The following is a 26078-nucleotide window of genomic DNA, read 5'->3' on the forward strand; positions in this document are numbered from 1 at the left end:
GCCGTCATTCTGTTGACGCCCTCCCAGCACTGGAAGCCCATGTGTAGCCGTCATTTGGCTGTAGCGCGGGCAGAAAGTGGCTAACCACTTCAGCCCCGGAAGATTTGGCTGCTCCATGACCAGTCTATTCTTAAAAAAGATTTTAAAAAAGGTTAAAAAAGTGCTATCAGTGCAACCCTAGTATTTATTACCCTTTTAAGATGTGTACACTGAGTATAGAGTGCAGCGTTGAGGAGTGCGCTACATACAGTGCAGGGTTTAGGGGTGCGCTATGGACAGTGTAGAGGGTTCAGCTCTCTTTCACAAGCTGTCCATGTCTCCTATCTACATGATTATCCCCTAATCCCCTATGTGATACTGTTTTGTTGTGACGGGTTCTCTTTAATGAGACATCGGGGGGGGGGGCTCTTTTAGACCCCTGATATCTCACCTGCCCTCCATTGAAACTAATAGAGCACAGATTATGTTTCATTATCATTTCATTAGCTTCTTCTTGTCACTTCCAGGTTCTTATTAGGCAAGGGAGATCAGCGAATGTGTGTTCACTGATCTCTCTTCCCTCTACCCGGTGACACCAGCCATGCTGGTCCTGGGTCAACTGACCGGAGCACAGAGCCCAGCAAACATATTGGGAGGGCAGGGGAATGCATTTTTCTTTAGTTTATGAAATAGTTTCTGTGACGGAACATCCCCCACACTCCTCTTGAGTGCTTCCATCAGTATACAGCTTCCTAAGTCCTGGAACACAAGTCCAATGGGTCTGGCTATAGGAACCCCCAAGAACTAGACAACACCAGTCTTGGAGTGCATCAGGAATGCTTTATTTGAGATCTCACACAAAATATATACAGCGGGTGACTAAAACCTAACCTATATACCATGAGCTAATTATCTAATCAACACTGGACTCCTTCATTCAATTGCAGGTTAATTAGCACAAACACAATGGGTGAAATACTCTTTAGAATCTGTGTCAAGCCATACTAGACTCATTTACATTATACAAGACAACAGACAGGTGGCTGAAGTTGATGATCTAATAGTTTGTATCCCAATAGTGTCATTCAGTCTATTGCTAACATGGCATTTACATATCCAGAGTCTGTGTGTCTTGAGGGGGTGGGGGGGGGGGACACGGACCTGAATCCAAGTAAAACCACCTCAGGGGTCCCCAGGCATACAGCTCACAAAGAACACCGTTCCCCCAAATGTTCCCAGATAGGTCTGTCACATTTCTCCCCTTTCGGCAGGAGACTAACACAGGAGGAGACCCCAGATGGGTTGACTCTGAAGTTAGTCAGTGGTTCCAGTCCTCTAATGCTGGTATCCACACAGTACCCCAAATAAAGTGTCCCATACAGAGTATTCCTCACCCAGCCAACCTCTGCCTCTCTCAGAGAACATGCCTGACGCTGGGGAGAGTTGTGGACCAGCCCTTCCCCCTGGAGTCCCTTTAGCCGCAGGAAAGAAGACAGGGTGGTTGGGCTCAGTCTGTCATGCTGTTGGGCATCTGGGCCTACTGCCCAGAATCCCGGGGGTATACAGGTGGAGACTGAAGTCCCATCCACCTTCACAGGAAATCTGTCCTCTGTTTGTTGTGGGCAGAGGCCATCAGCGCTATCTTCTGTTGCCAGGAGTTCAGCTGGGCGTATGAGCTTCCCTACATCATCTGCTCCAGCTAACTGTTGGGGAGAGAGCCTGACTGCCCCAGCTCCCTGGAACTCTGCAGTTGTTGCCGGTGCTGAGCAAAGATTGGTAGCACTCTGCCCGGTTGCCAGCACTTCTGCTGGTTTTCTGTTATTGGAGACCACAGGCCCATCCAGCGACACCGGATCAAGCTGCAGTTCTGAGGCGACGATTGCATTCTCTCCTTGGATCCTGATCTGCAGCTTGCGATAGACTGCCACCTCCTCACCCTGGGCTGTGGGGCAGAGGTCTTGGACCCTCTGTCCGGTTGCCAGCACTTCTGCTGGGGGTTTGCTAGGTGGTTCCTCTTCTACAGAAATGGCTATTAAATCCCCAGTCTCTGGAATTTCTAAAAGTGTGGGACAGAGGTCTTGGACCCTCTGTTCAGTTACCAGATCTTCAGCTGGAGAAGTTTGTTGTAACACCATAGATGCTGCTGGCAGAAAAACACATGTCCCTGACAGTGTTGTGGGAGAAAGGCCAACTACCTCTTCTCTCAAGAAGGCCAAAGCCACTGTTGGTGCTGGGCAGAAGTTAGCAGAACTCTGCCCTGTTTTCAGAACTTCAGGTTTGGGGACGACAATCTCCGGAGTTTCCACTGCCAATTCTCTGGCATGCTGCTGAACATGTTCTAGCAGTTTCCTGTATGCCCTTTCCAGATGCTGTTCCTTTCTTAATAAATGGTCCAGATCAGGTTTAAGGTCTGAGACCCCTGCAAGACAGAGCATAGCCTCTCTATATTCTCGCAGGTCCTCAAGGGTAGGTTCCCCTTCATTGCCAAACACAAAACGATCTGTAAGGCTCTCCCACAGCAATCCAGGGCCTCCAAAGTCATATCCTTCTGGAGAGCATTCTGTTGTCTCCCCTAAATATCCCGCTCTGCGTACCATTGCAGAGCCCGATAATGATTGTCCAGCTCTATCTCCTACTGTCCAACTCAGTCACCCATTGCTCCTGGGGCCGCTCTCCCAGGAATGCCATCCGCAATGCCCATTGGTCACTGACCCGTTGCTCTTGGGTTGGAAAGCACTTGCCCTGTTTTATACCAGCGAGCTGGAGGGCTCCAATCCAGGGCTTCACCCAAATCTGCTGCCTGAGCTCCGGGTATTCATCCTCGGACACAGTCCTGGTGTATGCTGAAAGGATGATCCACAGCAGCCCTGGGAACTCTGCTGCCAGGTCCAGATCTCCGCTGGGGTAACCGAAGTCTGCTATCCTGATCTTGGATCCAGGTGGAGGTTTGGATGTCTCAGACTGCAGGAAGCAGCCCACTGCTTGCCACAAATGTGACGGAACGTCCCCCACACTCCGCTTGAGTGCTTCTGTCAGTATACCGCTTCCTAAGTCCTGGAACACAAGTCCAATGGGTCTGGCTGTAGGAACCCCCAAGAACTAGACAACACCAGTCTTGGAGTGTATCAGAAATGCTTTGAGATCTCACACAAAATATATACAGCGGGTAACTAAAACCTAACCTAATTAGCATGAGCTAATTGTCTAATCAACACTGGACTCCTTCATTCAATTGCAGGTTAATTAGCACAAACAACAGAACAACAATTGGTGAAATACTCTTTAGAATCTGTGTCAAGCCAGACTAGACTCATTTACATTATACAAGACAACAGACAGGTGGCTGGAGTTGATGATATTGGCATTCAAGAGTTTGTGTCCCAATAGTGTGATTCAGTCTATTGCTAACATGGCATTTACATATCCAGAGTCTGTGTGTCTTGGGGGGGGGGACACGGACCTGAATCCAAGTAAAACCACCTCAGGGGTCCCCAGGCATACAGCTCACAAAGAGCACTGTTCCCCCAAATGCCAGGGCCCATAATCGCAAGGCAAGAGGCTCGCATTCAGTCCCCTCCAAGAGCCTTGGTCCCAGCTAGGTCTGTCACAGTTTCTTTGTATCATAGCCTTATAATTAAGTGCTAGTAACCGGTAATGTGTTAAGGCGTTCCAGGGTCACTGTTCAGTATGACTATACAATAAGAAATCCTCCCAGTCCCAGCAGGGGCTCACTTCTCTTTGAATTGTCATAAAAAGAAGCCCAGTAATTACATTGTGCTGGAAAAATCCATGGCGTGTGCCTATTTATAGTGATACATTTCCAAAGCTATTGTGCTGCGTTCATCCTTCACCAGGCTCTGTGGTTTTATATCATGCATTCATTTCTCCCAAAGGTCATAACACAGTTTTCCGGAATAACTCTGAACAAGAAAGAGACCGCAAGCCCAGAGGACAGTTCAGGTAGTTATTGGATGCACTGTTCATAGGAAACTATAATAGTACATATATATATATATTAGGGCTGTTGCTTATTAAAATTTTCCTGTTCGATTAATCGATTTTTTTTAAAATCGATTAATCGACTTATTTCGATTAATTATAACGCACATACAGTTTTTACAATTTTTTTTAATTAAACTTTAAGAAAAACGTAGAAAGTTAGTTTAACTTTAACTGTAATGTCCACATCTCCCCCCTACTGTAATGTCCACATCTCCCCCATACTGTACTGTCCACATTTCCCCACATCTCCCCCCATGCTGTACTGCCCACATCTCCCCCCATGCTGACTGTCCACATCTCCCCCATACCTTAATATTCATGATTGTCTGCTCTGTCTGGAATAGACAGCAGGCAGACCCGTCCGTCCTCAGAGTAGACAGAACAAGCAGGCGGGCGATGATGACGTCAGCGCATGCGCGTCTAAGCCGCTGTCGGGTGGACCAAGATGGCCACGTCTCCGGAGCTAGACCGAAGCCGCGGCCTTTCCTATGGGTGAGACCGCGGAGCTCACTCTGCGGATCGTCCTCGATCAAAATTATTTTGATCGATCAAAGAAATTATTGATTAATCGAACAATTAATCGTTAATTTTCACAGCCCTAATAAATATATATATATATAATATATAGTTTTATATTTATTTAATATTTATATTTTATATTTAAGTTTTTTATATTTGTTATTTTATATTTATTACATCTAAGTTTTAGATTTATTTAATATTTATATTTGATATTATATTTTATATTATATTTTATATTTATAAGTTTTTTTTTATATTTATATTCTATTTTATAATTATTTTTCATAAGTCCCTAAATTCCATTGAACGTTCCTATTAAAATCTGCTAAATACATTCAGGTCCTTCCAAAAACAAAATGTGTCTTTTTTATTTTTATGAAAGCAGCCACACCCCGCATAAACAAGCCTGACCCTTGCTGTAGAGAAGGATCCTTGCGCTCTCTATGTGGAAGCAGTGGTCCATATTCATAGGGCTCCCCCACCTACTCCCAATTGGGTCAGAACTAGAGCCCTCCTATCAGTTGAAAGCACGATCTTTGTTGATCGCAGACCTTTAGATTCCCGGAAGCTCTGCAAAGAGACCGCTGCTTCCACACAGAGAGCAAGGGTCCTTCTCTACACTATGATGGCAGGAACCAGGCTTTTCTATAACACCTATTGTCAGAAACCATGAATCAGACTGAGACAGAAGTACAGTTAAATCACACTTGTTTAATAATAATAAAAAGGTAACCAGAGTAAAGGTAGTCAAAACATAGCCAGAGTTCAGGAATCGGAATGGATAGTCAGACAGGCCGAAACATCAGGGAGCCAGAGATGAGCGTAGTGGAACAGCAAGCAGGATCTGGAGCCTGAAGGAATGCCAGCCAAGCAAGTCTAACAGGAACACAGGACAGCGCCTCTAGAGATGTGACCAAGGTGAAGGCAGAGACTATCTGGACTGGACCGCTTAAGTAGGCAGGACTGACGAGCAGGATCATCAACAGGTGAGTCACTGTGGAGAAATAGGAGCTTTTTGGACCTCTTTTTGTGGTTGTTATTATAAAGAGGAACTCCCAAAAATAAAAAATGTCAGCAGCTACAAATACTGTAGCTGCTTACTTTTAATATAATGACACTCACTTGTCCAGGTATCCATCGATGTCCTCACCCGAGCCAAATTTTCACTCGGCTTCGGGGTGCAGGTGCCGACGTCACGCATAAGGCAAACTTGCGGCTTCACAGACGGTTTCCGACTTGTGCCTTGTGAATGGTCCTGTGGTCTTCTGGGACCTGTGATGTGTCCCAGAAGACTGCGGGGGAAGGGGGGGGGGGGGTTGTTGAGCTGACTGGGAGTGGGTACCTGTCAAAACAAGCCCCCCCCCCCTCCAAAAAGTGCCAAATGTGACAGTGAAGGGTAAGAGGATACAAACAAGCGGAACGTCCCCTTTTGGGTGAAGTTGCGTTTTAAGACTGGTCTTCCTTTTGGATGTCTCTGCTAGTTGATTAATTTTTGGTCCCCCTAAGATTTCCATTAAAAAAGCCTCCCGTTCCCTTCTCCCCGACACCTCTTTCTTGGAGCAGGGTATTGTGGAGTCCCATAAGCCACCACTACACTTCTTGTTCCTTCCATTAGCCATTAGCATAATTCCAGAATGAAGATGAAACTTCTGAATGGCTACTAAAGCATTGGCAGGCTTTGGCTTAGACAGATTTAACTTTTGGGATTTTTGGGCATCTTAAGTGGTGCTTTATGTTAATTTAGGACTGATTTAAGACACATTGGACGTTTCAGCTTGTTAAAAAAAAAAGGCAAATGAGTTAATGAGGCTGCAAATGAGACTCAAGGCTAACTGTACAGCAGAAGATTCAGTTATGGTCCACCTAAGACTACCATGAAAAAAAAGAAGCCTTCCGACTCCCTTTCCCCTCTAGAACTGGTTTCCAGGAGCAGGGCTTTTTGGATTACCAGAAGCCACCACTTCCCTTTGGGCAAGTACATCGTTCCTCCAGTTTTACAGAATATTATTATGTTGAGTTGGGAAATGCACTACATTACTTGGACTTAGAACAGTGATTCTCAACCAGGGTCCTCCAAAGGTTGCTAGAGGTTCCTTCAGCATTGGGTAATTTCTGCCTCTCAGATAAGTTCTCACTGACACCATTGATCTTTTTAGCTATCTGTAAGAAGGCCATTCTTCCCAATGACCACAAGTGGAAGGACCATTCTTCCAACTGACCATCACACTATTGTATCGTGAATTGTAGATTTCTAATTTTTAGCAGGAGTTCCCCGAGACTGGAGAACTATTTCAAGGGTTCCTCTGTATTGAAAAAGTTGAGAAAGGCTGGACTAGAAGATGACCGTAAACTTCCTCTCTAGACTACCTTCTAATAAAATGTGTTTATTGGATTAGATTAGGGGTCTCCAAACTTTTTCAAACACAGGGCCAGTCTACTGTCCTTCAGAATTTAGGAGTACCGGATTGTGGCCAGTGGGGGTAGAAAATGTCCTGGGCCCAGCATCAGTGAGAATAAATATGGCCTCAGGGTTGGTGGTCAGCAGGAGGGGTAGTGCTCCGTTATTGATATTAGTAGGAGTAGTGCCCTCTTATTGGTATTAGGAGGAGGAGGAGTATTCCATCATTGGTATCAGTGGAAGTAATGGTGCCCCTTGCTGGTGTCAGTGGGAGGAATAGTTCCTTGTATCATTGAGAGGAATAGTGCCCCAAGGGCCAGATAAAGGCTAGCAACGGGCCACATCTGGCCCTCGGGCCGCAGTTTGGAGACCCCTGGATTAGATCAATGTAATTTTTTTCCACACAAATAATCTTGTATTATGTATTTATTTTTTAGAAATTGTTATCTGCCGTGTTCCGGAAGGCGTCCCGATTGATATCACAGTGAAGATGATGCTTTGTTTGATCCACCTGAATATCCTAGAACCCGTTGGTGTGAGTCATTGAACTATACATTATTTATATTCTATTTCCTTAATTTTTTTTTTCATAGCCAAGATCACAATGTATACACAATGCCATTAAATTATAACTGATCAGAAGATCTGACCCTACCTTTTCTAAACTTTCGTACCCCAGAGGAACCCTTCACATTTTTAGGTCCTGGGGAGCCCTTGCTAAAAGACAGACAGGACAGCAATGCATATATGCAAACGCTGACCATTAAGGCCCGCCCACACAGTGCGCATTGCTGTTGTTAAGCGTTAACAATAATAATATTGTTATATTTAGGAATCAAGCCTGCAACCACAGTTTGCAAGCTTCATTCATACAGGAGGCCCTCTGCACTCCTGAGACACAGATCAAGGCCCAGCTGGTATTTTCGCTGAAAAGCCCTTCGGTAAAGCCCAGATACGCCCTTATTAACAGTAATCATTTTGTTAACATATTTAAGAATAAAGCCTGCATTCACTGTTTGCAGGCTTTATTTATATAGCAGGCCTTTTGCACGTCTTTAGCACAGATCAAGACCCGGCTGTTGTAGGTTTCACTGAAAAGTGCCTCAGTAAAGCCCTGGGCGTACCAGTTATGCCCCAATTTTTTGGATTACATTATGCCGCAACTGTGCGTATTGCTGTTGTGAAAGGGGTTAACAGTCATAATTTGTTAACATATTTGCGGAAAAAAAAAACCTGCAACCCCTGCTTGCAGGCTTCATTTATACTGCAGGCCCATTGCACAGATGCAGATTAAGACCCGGCTGTTGTGATCTTCACTGAAAAGCGCTTCAGTTATCATTTTCACTGAAAAGCGCTGCAGAAGGCCCTATTGCACTCCCGAGACTGAGACCCGGCTGTTGTCAATTTCACTGAAAAGTGCTTCAGTAAAGCCCTGGGCGTACCGGATATGCCCGTATTTTTTGGATTACATTACGCCGCAATTGTGTGTATATCTGTTGTGAAAGGGGTTAACGTAATCATTTTGTTTACATATTTGAGAGAAAAAAAGGCCGCAACCCCTGCTTGCAGGCTTCATTCATACTGCAAGCCCATTGCACAGATGAGACACAGATTAAGACCTGGCTGTTGTAATTTTCACTGAAAAGCGCTTCAGTAAAGCCCTGGGCATACCAGGTATGCCCTTTATTATTTGGATTACATTACACGGCAACTGTGTGTTTTGCTGTCATAAAAGGGGTTAACATGTTTAGGAATAAAGCCTGCAACCACAGTTTGCAGGCTTCATTTATACAGGAGGCCCATAGCACTCCCACAACACATTTCAATTCCCAGCTCCCAGCTGGGAATTGTTGTCAATTTCACAGAACGGAGCCTCAGTAGAGCCCTGGGCATACCAGGTATGCCCTTATTATTTCACTTTTTTGGTGTTTGTAGGCTTCATTTATACAGAAGGCCCTATTGCACTGCTGAGACACAGATCAAGACCCGGCGGTTGTCAATTTCACAGAAAAAGAGCTTCGTTATTTGGATTACGTTACTCCACAACTGTGTGTCTTGCTGTCGTAAATCCGTTAACATATTTAGGAATAAAGCCTGCAACCACTGCTTGCAGGCTTCATTTATACAGGAGGCCCATAGCACTCCTGAGACACAGATTGAGACCCGGCTGTTGTCAATTTCACAGAACGGAGCCTCAGTAGAGCCCTGGGTGTACCAAGTATGCCCTTATTATAACACCTTTTTGGTGTTTGCAGGCTTCATTTATACAGAAGGCCCTATTGCACTGCTGAGACACAGATCAAGACACATCGGTTGTCAGTTTCACAGAAAAAGAGCTTCGTCATTTGGATTACGTTACTCCACAACTGTGCGTCTTGGTGTCTTAAAGCCATATATATTTTATATTTTAGGAATTAAGCCTGCAACCACAGTGTGCAGGCTTCATTTATGCAAGAGGTCCGTAGCACTCCTCAGACACAAATCAAGACCCGGGTGTTATCAATTTCACCGAAAAATGGCTTTTAGTAAAGCCCTTGGCATACCAGGTACGCCCGTATTATTTAGATAGCATTTTTTTCAAGCCAAAGGTCTTTAACTGGTTACAATGGAGGGAATCCTCAGTAGAGCCCTGGGCATACCAGGTCTGCCATTATTACACTTTTTTGGTGTTTGCAGGCTTCATTTATACAGAAGGCCCTATTGCACTGCTGAGACACAGATCAAGACTCGGGGCGTTTGTCAATTTCACAGAAAAAGAGCTTTGTCATTTGGATTACGTTACGCCACAACTGTGCATCTTGCTGACGTAAAGCCGTTAACATATTTAGGAATAAAGCCTGCAACCACAGTTTGCAGGCTTCATTTATGCAAGAGGTCCATAGCACTCCTGAGACACAAATCGAGACCCGGCTGTTATAAATTTCACCGAAAAATGGCTTTTAGTAAAGCCCTTGGCATACCAGGTACACCCGTATTGTTTAGTTAAAAAAAATGTGAAGCCAGAGGTCTTGAACTGGTTACATTGGAGGGAATCCTCAGGGTAGGAAAACCGGAGAAGAAACCTGAAAACCTGTTTCAAAGTATCACAACAGCTGAAGCGTAAAATAGGTATTTGGTCACCCTGTCCGTACCCCTTACCCATCATTATATGTATCCTGTTGCTGACTGATATAATTATTGGCAAATTGAATCCTTTATATCATTTATTGGTCTTGTGATTTTTTTATTTATTTATTTATTTTCCTAGCCGATGCTTACGTCCCTAATGGAGCAGAATCCGGAGGAAGTGGGGGATTTGTATCTGGATGTGGCCGAGGGGTATATTGACATCGGAGAATATAATTCTGCTTTGCCTCTCCTGAGCGCTTTGGTGTGCTCCGAAAAATATAACATGGCCGTGGTGTGGCTGCGCCATGCAGGTAGGTGGTTGGGACTCTTTAATAGAGAATGGCGGCAAAAACACAAGACGCTCCACCCTTTTACAGCATACAGCAGTGGCGGCAGGGGGCCAGTCGGCTGCAGTGGCGCCACTAGGGTTGGTGTCACCTGGTGCGGTAAAACATGGTGTCACCCCCCCACACCTGCCTAGGCTGCCCGCACCCTGCAGGCAGCGCAAGGTCACGGGGCGCACCCAAAACCAGCCCCTGTAAATGATAGTATAGGGTGGTATAGTGACAGGTTAGGGTAGTATAGAGTGATATAGTGGCAGGTTGGAGGTGGTACAAGGCAGGTGGGGGTGGCACACGGCAGGTTGGGGTGACACAGGTTAGGGTATTATAGAGTGGTATAGTGGCAGGTTGGGGTGGTATGGGGTAAGTTGGATTGGTATATTGGCAGGTTGGGGTGGTACAGGGCAGTTTGGGGTGGCACAGGGCAGTTTGGGGTGGTACAGAGCAGGTTGGGGGTGGTATAGGACAGTTTGGGGTGGCACAGGGCAGGTTGGGGGTGGTATAGGACAGTTTGGGGTGGCACAGGGCAGGTTGAGGGTGGTACTGGGCAGGTGGGGGTGGCACAGGGCAGGTTGGGGTGACGCAGGTTAGGGTATTATAGACTCGGCTGTCACATGGAAGCAGACAGCTTGCAAATAACTTCCACTCACCCCCATGAGTCCCCCCCCCCCCACTTCCGCACAACCCCACCATGTTTATTGGGCTCCGCGTACCCATTGGCGGACCTGAGACCAGCATTGGCGGGTGCCACCAGGGATGAGGGGAGGGAGATCAGCAAACATCTCCCCTTCCTACTTATGATGCAGAATCGTCACTTCTGGGTCCCATTGTCCTTTTTCACAGTAAGTATGCTCAGGGAGGAAGCTAATGGAGCTCGATCTGTGCGCCATTAGCTTTATTGGAAGGCAGGTGAGACAGCTTTTAAAACAGTGGTGTCTCATTAATGAGAACCTGTTTCCACAGAAGTCACATAGGAGATTTTCTTGTAATGTGGAATCCATCTCTTACAATGGCCTGTACAGCAGAGCTCAGATTGGAGATGGAAGGAGCAGCACAAGGAGCCAGGAGTTCTCTCTTATTAACTTTATGGGAAGGCAGGTGAGACATCTTTTACACCCCTCATGTCTCATTAAAGAGAACCTGTCTCCCAAAAAAACACATCTGTTTTTTTTTTTTGTGTGGACTCCATCTCTTGCATTGGCCTGTACAGCAGAGCTCAGAAGGGAGAAGGGAGGAGCAGCACAAGGAGTCAATCCCCAGGAGCCAAGAGTGCTCTCTCAATCGAGGGCTGTACCATCTGCTGCAGCACAGGTCTCTCTTCCTGGTCTCACAGGAGACTCTTGCGAGCAGTGGGAGCCATAGGCTGACCTGGGACTGGGGGGAGGGGGTGTGGCTGAGCTGCACTGTGTGTGTCTATGGATTCACACAGTCCAGCTCAGCAGTACACCCGCTTGGGTGCACCATCACCAAGCCGTTTGCTGGGGCGGCACCCGTGCGGGCACTTTTTATATCTATGCCTTCATACTCCTGATGAAGCTTTTTAACGAAACACGTTAAGTCTTGACTCGGTCTGTATTCTAGCATGAAAAAGACCAACTGGGAAGTAAATATTGTATGACATATGATAAAAACTGAGAATTTAGGACAGGTCTTCAGAGGCTTTTGTTACATCCAAGGAACAATGTAAATATGTTGCAATTTACCATGGAATTTTAATAATATTTGCAATAAGTGTAAATTTTTTTTAATATTCTGTTGCTAGTTTTGGGTGGCGTGGCTGAGCTGCGCTGTGTGTCTGTATGGACTCACACAGTCCAATCACAGTGGTCACATGACCATGAGCCGGTCCCGCTGGCTACATGCCTTTAACAGCTCCGCCTATGTGCTGGGAGCGTGCAGTAAGCATAACATATATGTGCGATGTGTATGCATTGGAGCCCATACTTTTGCGGTGGCTTACTTCTTCTTTTGGAGTCCCCCGTCTGTGCTTTCCACTCCTCCTATCCTTAGCGTGCCCACACGGGTTCCCCTTCAGCACATGGCTTGGTGATGGTGTCATATGTCATACAGTACAATATTTGCTTCCCAGTTGGACTTTTTCATGCTAGAATACAGACCAAGTCAAGACTTAACGTATTTCGCTAAAAAGCTTCATCAGGAGCATGAAGGCATAAAAAGTGTCCACACGGGTGCCGCCTCAACACACATACAGTACTAAAATCAGCGCTCAATGGAACTCAACACAAATAAATTAAAAATAGATTAAATTAAAAACATTTCTTTTAATCAGAAAAAAGCACAGAAACAAGTTCATAAATGTCCAACACAATAGTGAGGAATACACTTATTGTTTGATCAAATAAAGATCCAATGTGGGAATAAAGCAAAAACGGTAACACACTATACCGCCTTCCTTCTGGAAACAAGGGGTTAACTCTCAGCTGTAAATCTGTTGACTGATAGTTTCCTGTGAGACCAGGAAGAGGGACCTGTGCTCCAGCAGATGGTACAGCCCTCGATTGAGAGAGAATTCCTGGCTCCTGGTGATTGACTCCTTGTGCTGCTCCTCCCTTCTACCTTCTGAGCTCTGCTGTACAGGCCATTGCAAGAAATGGATTCCACACTACAAAAAAAGAAACCCAGATCACTGATCATTCCTGGGCATTTAGAGCATTTTAAAGGGATGAAGGGCAGGTGCTAAAAGGGGTTAGCTGCACCTGAGGAATTAAACAGGCCCTAGACCTGTGCTGTGCGGCAGAGCTGTGCAAATTTCAGGAGCAGATGGACAGAAATCCAAACCCTTTGGCAGGTTTTGCCTGCAATTCTTCCTTAAAACATGGAAAATCTGATCTCAGTTTTAGACGTGAAGAATCATTTTTTCCATCTCTAGTTGTACATTTTCAGATATATGCGGTGCCAGGTACAGCCAGATTCCAGCATTGCATCAGCCCATCTCAACCTGAAGTGAAAATAAAACATAATATAGAGAGAGGAAAAAATGAATGACGTTTAGGTTAGATCAACAGAGAGGTGAGAAGGTTACAGGAAAAGGAGAGAGGCGTGTATGAACAAATCCATGAAGGATCCAGAGGCCACAAAATCATCTGAGATCTCATATTTAAACCTCTGAAATGAAAAATAAACAAAGTGTAACCTTCTCTAGTGTGTCCTGGCCTCAATCCAAAGCACCCCGGTGTTTGGGCTGTGATTGCTGCCTCAGAGTTGCATTTTTCTCAAAAAGGACCGTCTAGAAGGTGTTTGTCTTTTCTCTCCACTCAGGTCTCAGATTACACTGGGCTCCCTGCTCTATGCTGTGCAGTGTGTGACCTCAGATCCCTGTCCCCTGCCTTTTTTAACTTAGAAATGCTGTGTAAAACATGTAGGCTGGCTATAGACGGTTCAAATATTGGTCAGTTCCTGCTGATTTGAACCATGAATGGTTTCGCTGAAAACGCTTCATCAGGCAGGACAATACTATGGGACACAGTAAAATACTAGTCTGCATTGGCATTAGCGATGTTCTCCCCTATGATTTGATTCATACCGTGAGGTGTATTTGTGGTTTTATTCTTGTGGTTCATATATCTCCTAGATTGTAAGCTCTAACAAGCAGGGCCCTCTGATTCCCCTTGTCTTGAATTGTATTGTAATGTCTACCCCAATGTTGTAAAGCGCTGCGTAAACTGTCGGCGCTATATAAATCCTGTATAATAATATATAAAAGTTATTTTTATATATATATATCTTTGCCTTTATACTCTTGATGAAGCTTTTTGACGAAACACATTGAGACTTGACTTGGTCTGTATTCAGGCTTCCATGAAAAAGTCAAACTAAGAAACAAATATTGTATGACGTACAGTATGAAAAACTGAGAGTTTAGAAGGACAAGTCATCAGAAGCTTTTATCACATCCAACGGTTGAACAATATAACAGTTACTATTTTACTATGGAATTTTAATATGAATAATAATATTTTTTATATTTATAATTATATTTATATTTTATTGACTACTCTGTGTTGCTAGTTTTGGATGGCACATTTCCTATATTTTGTTTTTATTTTTTTGTGTTCTCTGGTAGACTGTTTAAAGGCTCTTGGTCATATGGAAAAAGCTGCAGAGAGTTACGCCAAGGTGGTGGAAATGGCACCGCTACACTTGGATGCCAGGATTTCCCTTTCTACCCTTGAACAACAGTTGGGACATCCTGAGAAAGCTCTGGAAGCTTTGGAACCGATGTATGACCCGGATACATTAGCACAAGATGCAAACGCTGCTCAGCAGGTAGGAGGAACCCAGAGGCTTCACCCAAAGTTATCTTCTCAAGGCATGTTAACATTGGAATGTGTTACCAAGGGCGCCCAGCAAATGGTACATTGACATTAATAGGGGTTGTAGAGTAGAGTATATGTCTTCATCGTGCAGTATAGCACTCAGAACCCAGGTATTCATAGAACCTGGGTTATAGGCCCGTACCTTCAGGTGATTGGACTCTGACAAAGCTTTGAAGGACATGTCCCATGGGGATCCCCCTTCATAACCCCACCCCACTCCCATGAGTCCTCTGTTTTTTTGTATTAAGTTGATGGACCTCCTTCCTGGAGAAATCTTTCTTGGCCAACTAATTTATTAATTTACTTTTAGATTCTTCAGTCATTCCCTTACTGTCTTCTAGTACCAACATAGAAGCTGTGCATTTGGATCCGTGCAGCCTTGGACTAACCTTGGTCACCATACCTAGACGCCACACTGTGGGGTCATCCAGTAATGTTGCTTTGGACACTGTATTGTGCATGGGCACTCACCTTGGTACTTTGTGCAACGTGTTAAGTCATCCACAGGTCCAGGGCTATGGTCCATCCCTATAGAACCCAGACCTTAAAGTCCCCTTTGGAGGTTATGCTCCCCACGATGAGGGGCAAGTACCTGGACCTTATTCAGGGGCCAGCGTCGTAAGTAAAACAGTGTCACCCTGTATACAAACGCCATTACTGTAGCCCTGAATACTGAGGAATGTGTTTCTCTCATAGTGTAAACTTTTTAAACCTTTTGGAAACAAACAAAAGAGGGCCAAAACGGGCTGGGAAATACCAACCCCGGGACTTTCCGGTATCAAATCAGTAAGATCAGCGATTAAGTGTCAATTGCTAAAAATAATTGTATTTATTACAATATACATCAATGATACAAAGAACATTATACAACCATAAAATATGATTATACAAGGTACAGTGTGGGACACCTACAGAATTACCCCAATTTTTTTACATAAAAACACTGAAGCTGGGCTGCAATTTTCTACATGTTTCGCTCAGAGTTCGAGCTTCTTCAGGAAATAACGCAGCTGCTAATCATAGCTAAAATAATGAAATCAAAACAAAATGTATTTAGTTCTTAGAAATTATTTCAGAAATTGATATTACATCTAGTCCAAAGTGTTATTATTACATTAAATCATGAATTATAATTGTTAATATAGTCAATGAATAATACACGATATATCATATAGATCAGAATAAACACAGGAATATCATGTTAATTATCTCAACAATGGGCCAGGATTCCCCAGGGTTTGTAGTACATTCACCAATTGTGATTTATGAAATTTAAATAAAGTGTATAATTAATACACAGGTGGCCAATAACGACGACGTGTCACCAGACTGTTGGTCTGCAGAGAAAAGCATTATATTTTATATTTGGCGTTTGTTAGTATTAAAATTAGATAAAGAGGGAGATAAAATGATAAGGTATAGCCAATATATAACATACATAGAGGAAAAATGGATATACGGGTAAGTATGTAGGTAAATCTAATATTACCTGGGTAGTTGAATCAATATAGGTGTATGCTAATTCATGATTAGCCAATAAAAAAATGAAGTAATGAATGGGAGTGTTGTCAGAAAATCAAAACAACTTGAGCCCAAGAATGTTTCAGAAGCATCTGAAATAGATCAATAAAGTAAGATAGATCAGCCAAATATACAGTGGCCAAAACAAAAATTCTGTTGAGTAGAAAGTGACAGAGAACACACGCATCTCTGACACTGTTAAAAGTGTAACAGCAAACTGTAAGAATCGGCATACCTTTCGTTTTGGTTAGTTGAAAAGACCACTAGGATCAGATTCCACCGTTCCTCTCCTGTCAATTGCCAACAGGCAACTGACAGGGAGATGAGATTATACGTTTTCTCCAGCTGCGGGCGAGATAGAGAAAGGGGAAGGCTCTCTATGTGTCTATTAGAGCGCAGTTTCAATACTGCGCATGCGCGAACGACGCGGCTGCATCGCGGCCATCTTTGAATCTCTCAATGCCCATATATTGCATAGTTAGCTGGGGGATTCCCTGCAGGGGAAGGGGAAGGCTCTCTATGTGTCTATTAGAGCGCAGTTGAATACTGCGCATGCACGAACGACGCTGGCCGCATCAGCGGCTGCATCACGGCCATCTTTGAATCTCTCAATGCCCATATACACCCGCACGGCCATTTTTAATGCTCTGAATGTCTGTGTATTAAAGAAAACACAGGCGGAGCAGATGTAAATGCTAGGTATATTAATAATGGAAGGTGATGAGCATCTGTTAAAGAGCTAATTTCCCAAAACAATTTGGGACATACTGGTCATAATGACTGATTGATTAGCAGGACCAGAACCGTAATGTCCCCGGGGCGCCCGTACAGACCATTTTATTAAAGGGAAAGCATTGTGGTTTTTTCATGTATGGGCAAAAATGAGTAAATAGACAGAAAAGTTTCAGAAGTTGTAATACTAAATTAGAAAATAATACAGAAGGGGAATTCTGGCGACTATGGTGAGAAAAAAAAAAAAGGGGGGAGACATAGAAAGTACCGTTCCTTCTAACCCTAATTTATGTTGTCAAATATGGTTTACAAAAATGGCTTAAAACTAAAAGCTTTGTTCAAGCCAGGCGACTCAGTTGCTTTAAGATCGAAGATCCAGCGAGCTTCTCGCTGTAGCTGGATTTGATTATAATCGCCCCCTCTGTCCCCTGGTGCCACGTGTTCCAGTGCAAAAAAATGCATTTGACTATCGTCAAAGTTATGAAAAAGTCCAAAATGGCGACTGATGAGAGTTTCCATTTTTTTAGCCCGCACCAGGGACACATGGTCCCTGATGCGGTGAAAAAATGGGCGTTTGGTTTTACCCACATAGTAGGCATTGCATTGACAAATCATAATATAAACAGTTCCCATCGATTGGCATGTTACCGAAAATTTAGGTCTTTAAATACGTTTGGTAGCAGGATTGAGTCAGAAGAGAAAATATGTCTGCAAAAATTGCATTTGTGACACGGTCTTGAACCCTGCTGTTGTTTTAATAATTGGATGGATTTGAGAAGTATAGTGGCTTCTAACTAGGGTATCCTTCAGAGATCGTGATCTGATCTCCTGAAGGTAATCTCTGGATATTCTTTTAAATGTTTGGATACCTTTGGGTCCCCCTTTAGAAGGTACCAGTATTTGTTCAAAACATGACGTACTTGGAAGGGCTGGCCACAGAAACGTGTTATTAATCTAAAACCTTCATTTGATTTTGGGGGTCTTTGACTATGTATAAGGATGAACCTATTCTGTTCTTTTGCCCTTAGGTAAGATCTCTTTAGGCATTTATTGCTATATCCATGGTGGCGCAGGCGTGTTTGTAATTTTTTTGCTTCAGACTCAAAGTCAGCTTCATTACTGCAATTTCTCCTTAAACTGAGATATTGCCCATATGGAATGCTAGCAATCAGTGGTGCAGGATGTGAACTAGATGCATGCAAAACCGTATTTGCTGCTAAGGGTTTTCTAAATAAAGTGTATCCAATTTCGCCCTCTGGATTGACAAAGATTTGATTATCAAGAAAAGTTAGACACGTAAGACTTTTTTCCATGGTAAATTTAAGGATGTATGTATTTACCTTCAGTAGATCAATAAAAGTAGTTAATTCATCCTCGGTCCCAGTCCAGATAAAGAAGACATCGTCTATGTATCTTCTCCATACCGGAATGAGATCGAAGAATGGAGAAAGATCATCCCGATGGTAAATGTGATGCTCCCATCCCCCCAGGTAAAGGTTGGCATAAGAGGGGGCATATTTGGTCCCCATAGTCACACCCTGCACCTGAAGGAAATGGGAGTGCCCAAACAGAAAAATATTGTTAGTTAAAATAAAGTGAAGTAATTGCAAAACAAATTGGTTGTAGCCGACTCGAGCTTCAACAGCCTCGGAAAGGAAGCCCTCCACAACTCGAACACCCAAATCATGGGGCTTCCACAACGAGGGTAACGATCCAGGCATTTACAGGAATGCACATTCCATCTAGTATTCGCAAAAGATCTCTAGTATCTTGTAAGTAAGAACTGAGGCCTTCAACATAGGGATGGAGAAAATTGTCCACTAGGGCACTTGCTTGTTCAGTAAAACAACCTCTGCCTGATACTATCGGACTGCCAGGGGAATCAGAGGCGTGTTTATGGATTTTGGGCAGCGCGTATAACATGGGGGTTTTAGGATTTTCAACATTGAGATACTGCCAGGTTTGTTTGTTAATTAGTCCATGATGGTAAGCTGAACTAATGAGTTTCCTGTATTGGGCAATAGTATAGCTTACATGGCTTTCGGGAATTTTTCTATACCATTCTTTGTTCTGTAGTAGCCTCTCAACCATTGACTCATATTGGGCACTGTCCATAACGATGAGGTTGCCTCCTTTATCTGAGGGCTTAATAACAATACGTGTTTCATTTTGTAGTGAAACCAAAGCTGCTCTTTGTTGGGCAGTCAAATTGGATTCCTTTGAACCCTGCCATTGGGTTTGACAAATCTCACGAGTTACTTGTTGAACAAAGGCCCAGATGTTTGGATTGCCTTGTAAGGTCGGAAATTTAGTCGATTTGGGTTTATATTCTTTTGGAGTGGGGGCCAGGGGGGAGGGGCAGAGCGACAGAAACCGGACCCACTTTGAGAAAGCGCCTCAGCTTCCTCCAGATCCGTTTCGTCGATATGACCCTCATCCCACAGCTCCATAAGCTCTTCCATCACTTTAATTTCTTTTAGACTCAATCCTGAAGGGGATGGGGGCCCAAATGGTTGTCATGGACCACAGGTCACAGGTTGGGACTGGTCACATAGAACACGAAAGGTCAGTTTGCGAGCGAAAAGGTTTAAATCTTTGACCAATTCAAATTTATCAACTGATTGGGTGGTACAAAAAGTCAGTCCTAATTGTAGAGCTGAGATCTGAGCTTCAGTGAGTGTGATTAAAGATAAGTTGATTATTTCAAACTTCTCTTGTGTTGTTTCGGAATCGCACCTATTGTGTCCAGTGTCTTTTTGTTGTGATCGTGTACAGACTGGGTTAAAATCGGGGCGGTGTGAAAAGACGGTTCGGTGGAGGCCGCAACCCGACCCGAAATAATTTCGGGCGGGGTTGCGGACAGCACCGTGTCGGATGTACCAATTTGTGCAGTGCCATCCGATTGGCCATGTGTTTTGGCAGCACTGGCTGATTTGGCCAGTGCGGTACAGGTGTTTGCAGGGGTGCGGTTGTGATTCGTAGAGTGCTTGGACTTACCACTAGTTTCTTTACCAGTGCCTTGAGTGCGCTTGTGAGTGAATTGTTGCCGAGAGGAAGAAGCTTGATCTGCAACCTGTGAAGAAGTAGAAACAGAAGAATGTGATGATGTGTCAGAATCTGAGTATGCAGAGGTAGTAGTTCTAGGGTTAGATGTATTTTTAGGAAAAAGGGTTTTCCTACCATTTTTATGAATGATCCAGTTATATGCTCGATTGTTATCATAAGCAAGTTTGTCTCGCATGATTTTTTTCTCTTTGGTTTTCAAAAGTTCTGTAACGTATTGTTCTAAATTTGTTTTCAGCAAACTTTCTCGCTCAGCAGAATGTGCATCTATAGTGATTGATTTATTTTCATCATATAGTTTCTCTATTTCTATATCCACTTCACTCAATTCTTTGGTGTAGTGGACACAGAGAAGTTGCATCATTGTGGCAGAGCATTGTTGCAAATTTGTTTCCCAATTCAGTTTGAAACCTGCTTCCAATTTATGAATAGTGGGGAAGATTTGAATTCTTAACCCCCAAGGGGTAATTTTTTTTTTTAAAACCTTTTCCAACTTGGCGCTAAAATCCAACCACTCAGAGCTTGGAATCAGATCAATGACCAGGCGTGAAATCCAAACAAAAATATTTTTCTATTGCAGTTTGGGCGTCAGTTTGTTGTGAATGGGGCTATGTAGCTGCAGACCGTTCAGGGTGCCCATGCTGTCCCAGGTTCACAGTGCCCACAATGGACCCTGTGTCAGTGGAAGAAGGTGGTCTGGTCTGATGAATCACGTTTTCTCCTACATCATATGGATGGCTGGGTGTGTCACTTACCCGGGAAAGAGATGGCACCTGGATACACCATGGGAAGAAGGCAAGCAGGCGGAGGCAGTGTGATGCTTTAGGAAATGTTCTGTTGGAAAACCTTGGGTCCTGCCATTCATGTGGGTGTTACTTGGCACGTACCACCCACCTAAACATTTGGTGACCAAGTACGCCCCTTCATAAAAATGGAGGGAAGGATCTGCTACTGACAGCTTGGTGCCAGATACCGCTGCATACCTTCAGAGGTTTAGTGGCGTCCATGCCTTTGCGAGTCAGGGCGGTTTTGGCGGCAAAAGGAGGACCTACTCAATATTAACTGGGTGGCCATAAATTCATGAATGATCAGTGTGTGTTTATATATATATATATATATATATATATATATTATTAAATGTTTGTTTTATGTATGTATTTTTTTATGTAATTTTTATTATATTTATATATATATATATATATATATATATATATATATATATATATATATATAATTTTTATATATATATAGATATGGAAACATTTGTTTTTGGACAATCGGTGTATATATTTGTACATAGTAATTATGTCACCTCTGAGGTTCATTTTTCCTACAGTGAATTTCCCGGATGGTCTGTCATCATCTCTTTCCTAACACTTTGTGTGTTTTTCCTTTTTTCCTATTTTCAGAAATTTTTTGTGTCCTTGTGCTGGCACCCCCCTTACATCACCAGGACATCTGTGCTAATTCTTAACTGAAAACATTTGCGTTATGTTTGCATGTTCGAAACGCGCTTTTAGGCATCAAAGGATAGAGAGAATTATGGAAACTGCTTGTTGTGACTCGTTCTCCAAAAGTAATGGAATTGTCTGCATGAGGGTTTGCTGATATCCCAAAAATTAAACTTTTTTAAAATTACACTGAACCCCTTGGGGAGAAAAATAATACTAGACACCAGGTGTTCTTCAAAAGTTCAAATTCAAAAGTTCACACAAAAGGTGCATCTCTTTTGCCGGCAAACATTGGTGCCAATAAATTTTAATGGTGCCCCAACTTGGCTTACTCACATGTGAAAGAGCACACCATAGCATAGGAATAGGGACTTGGTGACTCTGGGGTAAGAGCATCTATACGATAAGGTCTGTATTTGGGCAAAACACATTAGAAATGATGGTCTGCAGATGGGGACTCCTTTGTTTTTCTGTGGTGGCATATAATGTTTTATGAGTGATGGCATCAGAGTGTGGCTTTGTGTTGGGCTTGGTGAACCTGCAGGAAGGGCTGTTTTCTTTTGCATATGCCAACATTACTCTTGAACTGGACCCCAACTCAAAAAATGAAGGATATTTGTTTATAGGGACTATCTGGAAATGTTAATTGTGCCTAAGCACTACACTGGAAAATCTTACCTGTGAAATTGCCCCTAAAATATAGCAGGGCACTCCTGTGCTTTGAGAGTCATAGCTGTATATCTGTAGTGTGAGATCTAAGGCACTGCAGCCTCTGGCTGGTTGTCTCACAGTTTTCCCTGCTGGAAGCTTTGACACAAGGAAACAAAGCCCTGCCTCTACCAAGATGGCCACCTTCATACAGAGACACAGTACAGAACAACAATCCAAGAGCCTTTTATATCTAGGATCTTATGCATTGAGTCCAATAGACTCATTTTTGCTACATTGTCCAAGCCTTGATGAAGGGGGACTTTGCCCCCTCTAAAAATGCGCTTTCTTTTGCTTTCCTGTAATATGTGGGAGGAACTTGGACTTGAGACGATTGTTTGGCACTCTTTTTGTTTTTTACATGGACTTCTCAGTTTTGGTAACCAAATATCTTGGTGGGAGGCCTGCTTTGTGGAGAGCTACTAAAGCTAAACCATTCGGCATTAGCCAATGATTTCTTGTTATGGGTTAAGGATCTGTGTCCAGCACCTCACCCCATCTCTCTTTTTTGGGTTACAGTGCAGAACAAGGCATATTAAGTCCGCATTGGGTAAAATATCAGCTGCAAGTAGACCACAGGCAACGCTGGTAACCAGTCCTAGTCCTATGACCTCTACCTGATTTTTGTTGGGGCACAGCTTCCGGGGTTCATTTCTTGTTGAAATTAACTGCAGGTGTGTTGTCCATTTGTCAGGGTCAGTTTATTAAATGTAATCACACCATTGGTTTACTTTAAACATACTTAAAGTTGTAGACCTAAACCCAAGCACCTTCAACTCAATTGTACACAAGTCTTACTCAGGGTCCTTTATTGCATAGATGGTAACTGTGGTTAGTTTTCAAATTACCTTTACATTCAAAGTCTCACCCAAGTTCCCTTGGTGTGTACAGCATAACTATGTTTGAGTAGACTTTTGGCTTTCAAACAAAATTTACATTAGAAGTCTCACCCAAGGTCCCTTGGTTCATAGAAGGTAACAGTCCGTGGTGAAGTAACCTTCTGTTTTTCAAAAGACCTTTACATTAGAAGTCTCAGCCAAGGTCTTTTAGTCTGTAGATGGGAACTGCGGTTGAGTAGCCATCTGGCTTTTACATGACCTTTACATTATAAGTCTCAGCCAAGGCCCTTTAGTGCATAGATGGTAATTGTGGCTGCGTATGCCTTCTGGCTTTTTAAACATCGTTTACATTATAAGTCTCAGCCAAGGTCCCTTGCTGCGTTGAGTGAGGCCGCGTACACACGCGCGGACTGTTCGCCCAACCTTGTTCGGCAAACAGTTTGTCAAACAGTCCGCTCAAAATTTGCATGAGCGGACTTGCCCACACACGAGCGGACTGTTTGACGAACAAGGTTGGGCAAACAGTTCGCTCAACTTTTGAAATGAACGGACTCGCCCACGTAAGGAGGAGGCAAATCCGCCCATTTCGAGCGCGTGTACAGGTAGGCGGGGCCCGCGAAGGAGACGTCGCGGGCTCCGCCGCCTGGAATGGGCTTAAAGGGGAACCCCAACGCCGAAAAAAATCGGCGTGGGGGTTCCCCCAAAGTCCACACCAGACCCTTGTCCGAGCACGCTACCCGGCCGGCCAGGAAAGGGGGGCGAGCGAGCGCGCCCCCCCTCCTGAGCCGTACCAGGCCGCGTGCCCTCAACATGGGGGTGCCTTGGGGAAGGGGGGGGCCGCGCGGCCCCCCCACCCCAAAGCACCTTGTCCCCATGTTGATGAGGACAAGGGCCTCTTCCCGACAACCCTGGCCGTTGGTTGTCGGGGTCTGCGGGCGGGGGGCTTATCGGAATCCGGGAGCCCCCTTTAAGAAGGGGGCCCCCGGATACCGGCCCCCCACCCTATGTGAATGAGTATGGGGTACAATGTACCCCTACCCATTCACCTGTGAAATAAAGTACAAATAAAAACACAACACAGGGGGAAAAAATATTTTATTGCACAGCCGGGGGTCTTCCGTCTTCGGGGGTCTTCTCGCCGGACTCCTCCGCTATGTGTGTGTAGCTCTTTTGCCAGCGGAGGAGTCCGGCTTTCTTCCTCCCCGCCGCCGGCCTCTTCTCCCGACTTCGGGGGTCTTGTCCCCCTCTTCGGTTCTTCTGCCGGGCCACCGCGCCTGGTCCGGTGGCCCGGTCTTCTGTCGCCGTCTTCCGTTCTTCTGTCGCCGCCTTCGGTTCTTCTGCCGGGCCACCGCGCCTTCTTGTAGCTCTTTTACAGGCGGTGGCCCGGTCTTCTGTCGCCGTCGCCGCCTTCCGTTCGTGTTCTTCTTCTTGTTCTTCTTGTTCTTCTCCAGGCGATGTTGACACGTCGCTCCCTCCGGCCGGAATGCCAGAGCCGCCCTGCGCTGTGACTTATATAGTGACAATGGGGCGGGGTCACATGGTATATGTCACATGGGTTGATGTCACATGGTGACCCCGCCCCCTTACGATGTCATAGTCCCCATGTGACATCAACCCATGTGACCAACCCATGTGACATATACCATGTGACCCCGCCCCATTGTCACTATATAAGTGACCGCACAGCGCGTCCCCGGCATTCCGGCCGGAGAGCTCGTCGAGTCAACATCTCCAGGAGAAGAACAAGAAGAACAAGAAGAAGAACACGAACGGAAGGCGGCGACGGCGACAGAAGACCGGGCCACCGCCTGTAAAAGAGCTACAAGAAGGCGCGGTGGCCCGGCAGAAGAACCGAAGGCGGCGACAGAAGAACGGAAGACGGCGACAGAAGACCGGGCCACCGGACCAGGCGCGGTGGCCCGGCAGAAGAACCGAAGAGGGGGACAAGACCCCCGAAGTCGGGAGAAGAGGCCGGCGGCGGGGAGGAAGAAAGACGGACTCCTCCGCTGGCAAAAGAGCTACACACACATAGCGGAGGAGTCCGGCGAGAAGACCCCCGAAGACGGAAGACCCCCGGCTGTGCAATAAAATATTTTTTCCCCCTGTGTTGTGTTTTTATTTGTACTTTATTTCACAGGTGAATGGGTAGGGGTACATTGTACCCCATACTCATTCACATAGGGTGGGGGGCCGGTATCCGGGGGCCCCCTTCTTAAAGGGGGCTCCCGGATTCCGATAAGCCCCCCGCCCGCAGACCCCGACAACCAACGGCCAGGGTTGTCGGGAAGAGGCCCTTGTCCTCATCAACATGGGGACAAGGTGCTTTGGGGTGGGGGGGCCGCGCGGCCCCCCCTTCCCCAAGGCACCCCCCATGTTGAGGGCACGCGGCCTGGTACGGCTCAGGAGGGGGGGCGCGCTCGCTCGCCCCCCTTTCCTGGCCGGCCGGGTAGCGTGCTCGGACAAGGGTCTGGTGTGGACTTTGGGGGAACCCCCACGCCGATTTTTTTCGGCGTTGGGGTTCCCCTTTAAGCCCATTCCAGGCGGCGGAGCCCGCGACGTCTCCTTCGCGGGCCCCGCCTACCTGTACACGCGCTCGAAATGGGCGGACTTTCCGAGCGGGAACAGTCCGCTCATTTCGAAAGTACAGCGGACAAGCCCACACACGGGCGGACTGTTCGCTCAAACACAGTTTCAGCGGACAGTTTTTCGGAATTTCCGAAAGACATTGTCCGTCCAACTGTCCGCTGAAACTGTCCGCTGAAAGCCCACACACGAGCGGACTGTCCGCCCAAACACTGTTCAGCGGACAAGGTTGGGCGAACAGTCCGCCCGTGTGTACGCGGCCTGAGCCTTGTGGCTTTCAAACTACCTTTACCTTAGAAGTCTAGCTCAAAGTTATTTAATTCGTAGATGGGAACTGTGGTTGTGTATCTTTCTGGCTTTCAAATGACCTTTAGATTATAAGTCTCACCAGGTCCCAAAGTTCATAGAAGGTAACAGTGGTTAAGTAGCCTTCTGGTTTTAAAATAACTTTTACATTACAAGTTTCAGCCAAGTTCCTTTAGTCCGCAGATGGG

At 45.1% G+C, this 26078-nt stretch overlaps 1 protein-coding gene across 4 annotated transcripts in view; it reads left to right on the forward strand.

Moving 5' to 3' along the window:
* Positions 1–26078, forward strand: part of GTF3C3 (general transcription factor IIIC subunit 3) — an 83389-nt gene that overhangs the window by 40209 nt on the left and 17102 nt on the right. For all 4 annotated transcript variants that reach the window (XM_077467367.1, XM_077467364.1, XM_077467365.1 and 1 more), the window contains exons 9-12: positions 3873–3939; positions 7339–7436; positions 10149–10320; positions 14435–14637. In XM_077467367.1, the coding sequence (XP_077323493.1) occupies positions 3873–3939; positions 7339–7436; positions 10149–10320; positions 14435–14637 (540 nt within the window). The remainder of the gene's footprint in view (positions 1–3872; positions 3940–7338; positions 7437–10148; positions 10321–14434; positions 14638–26078) is intronic.

This window comes from Lithobates pipiens, unplaced genomic scaffold (assembly GCF_037356315.1).
Source record: "Lithobates pipiens isolate NorthernLeopardFrog02 unplaced genomic scaffold, aLitPip1_a1.2 Scaffold_1, whole genome shotgun sequence".
NCBI lineage: Eukaryota > Metazoa > Chordata > Amphibia > Anura > Ranidae > Lithobates > Lithobates pipiens.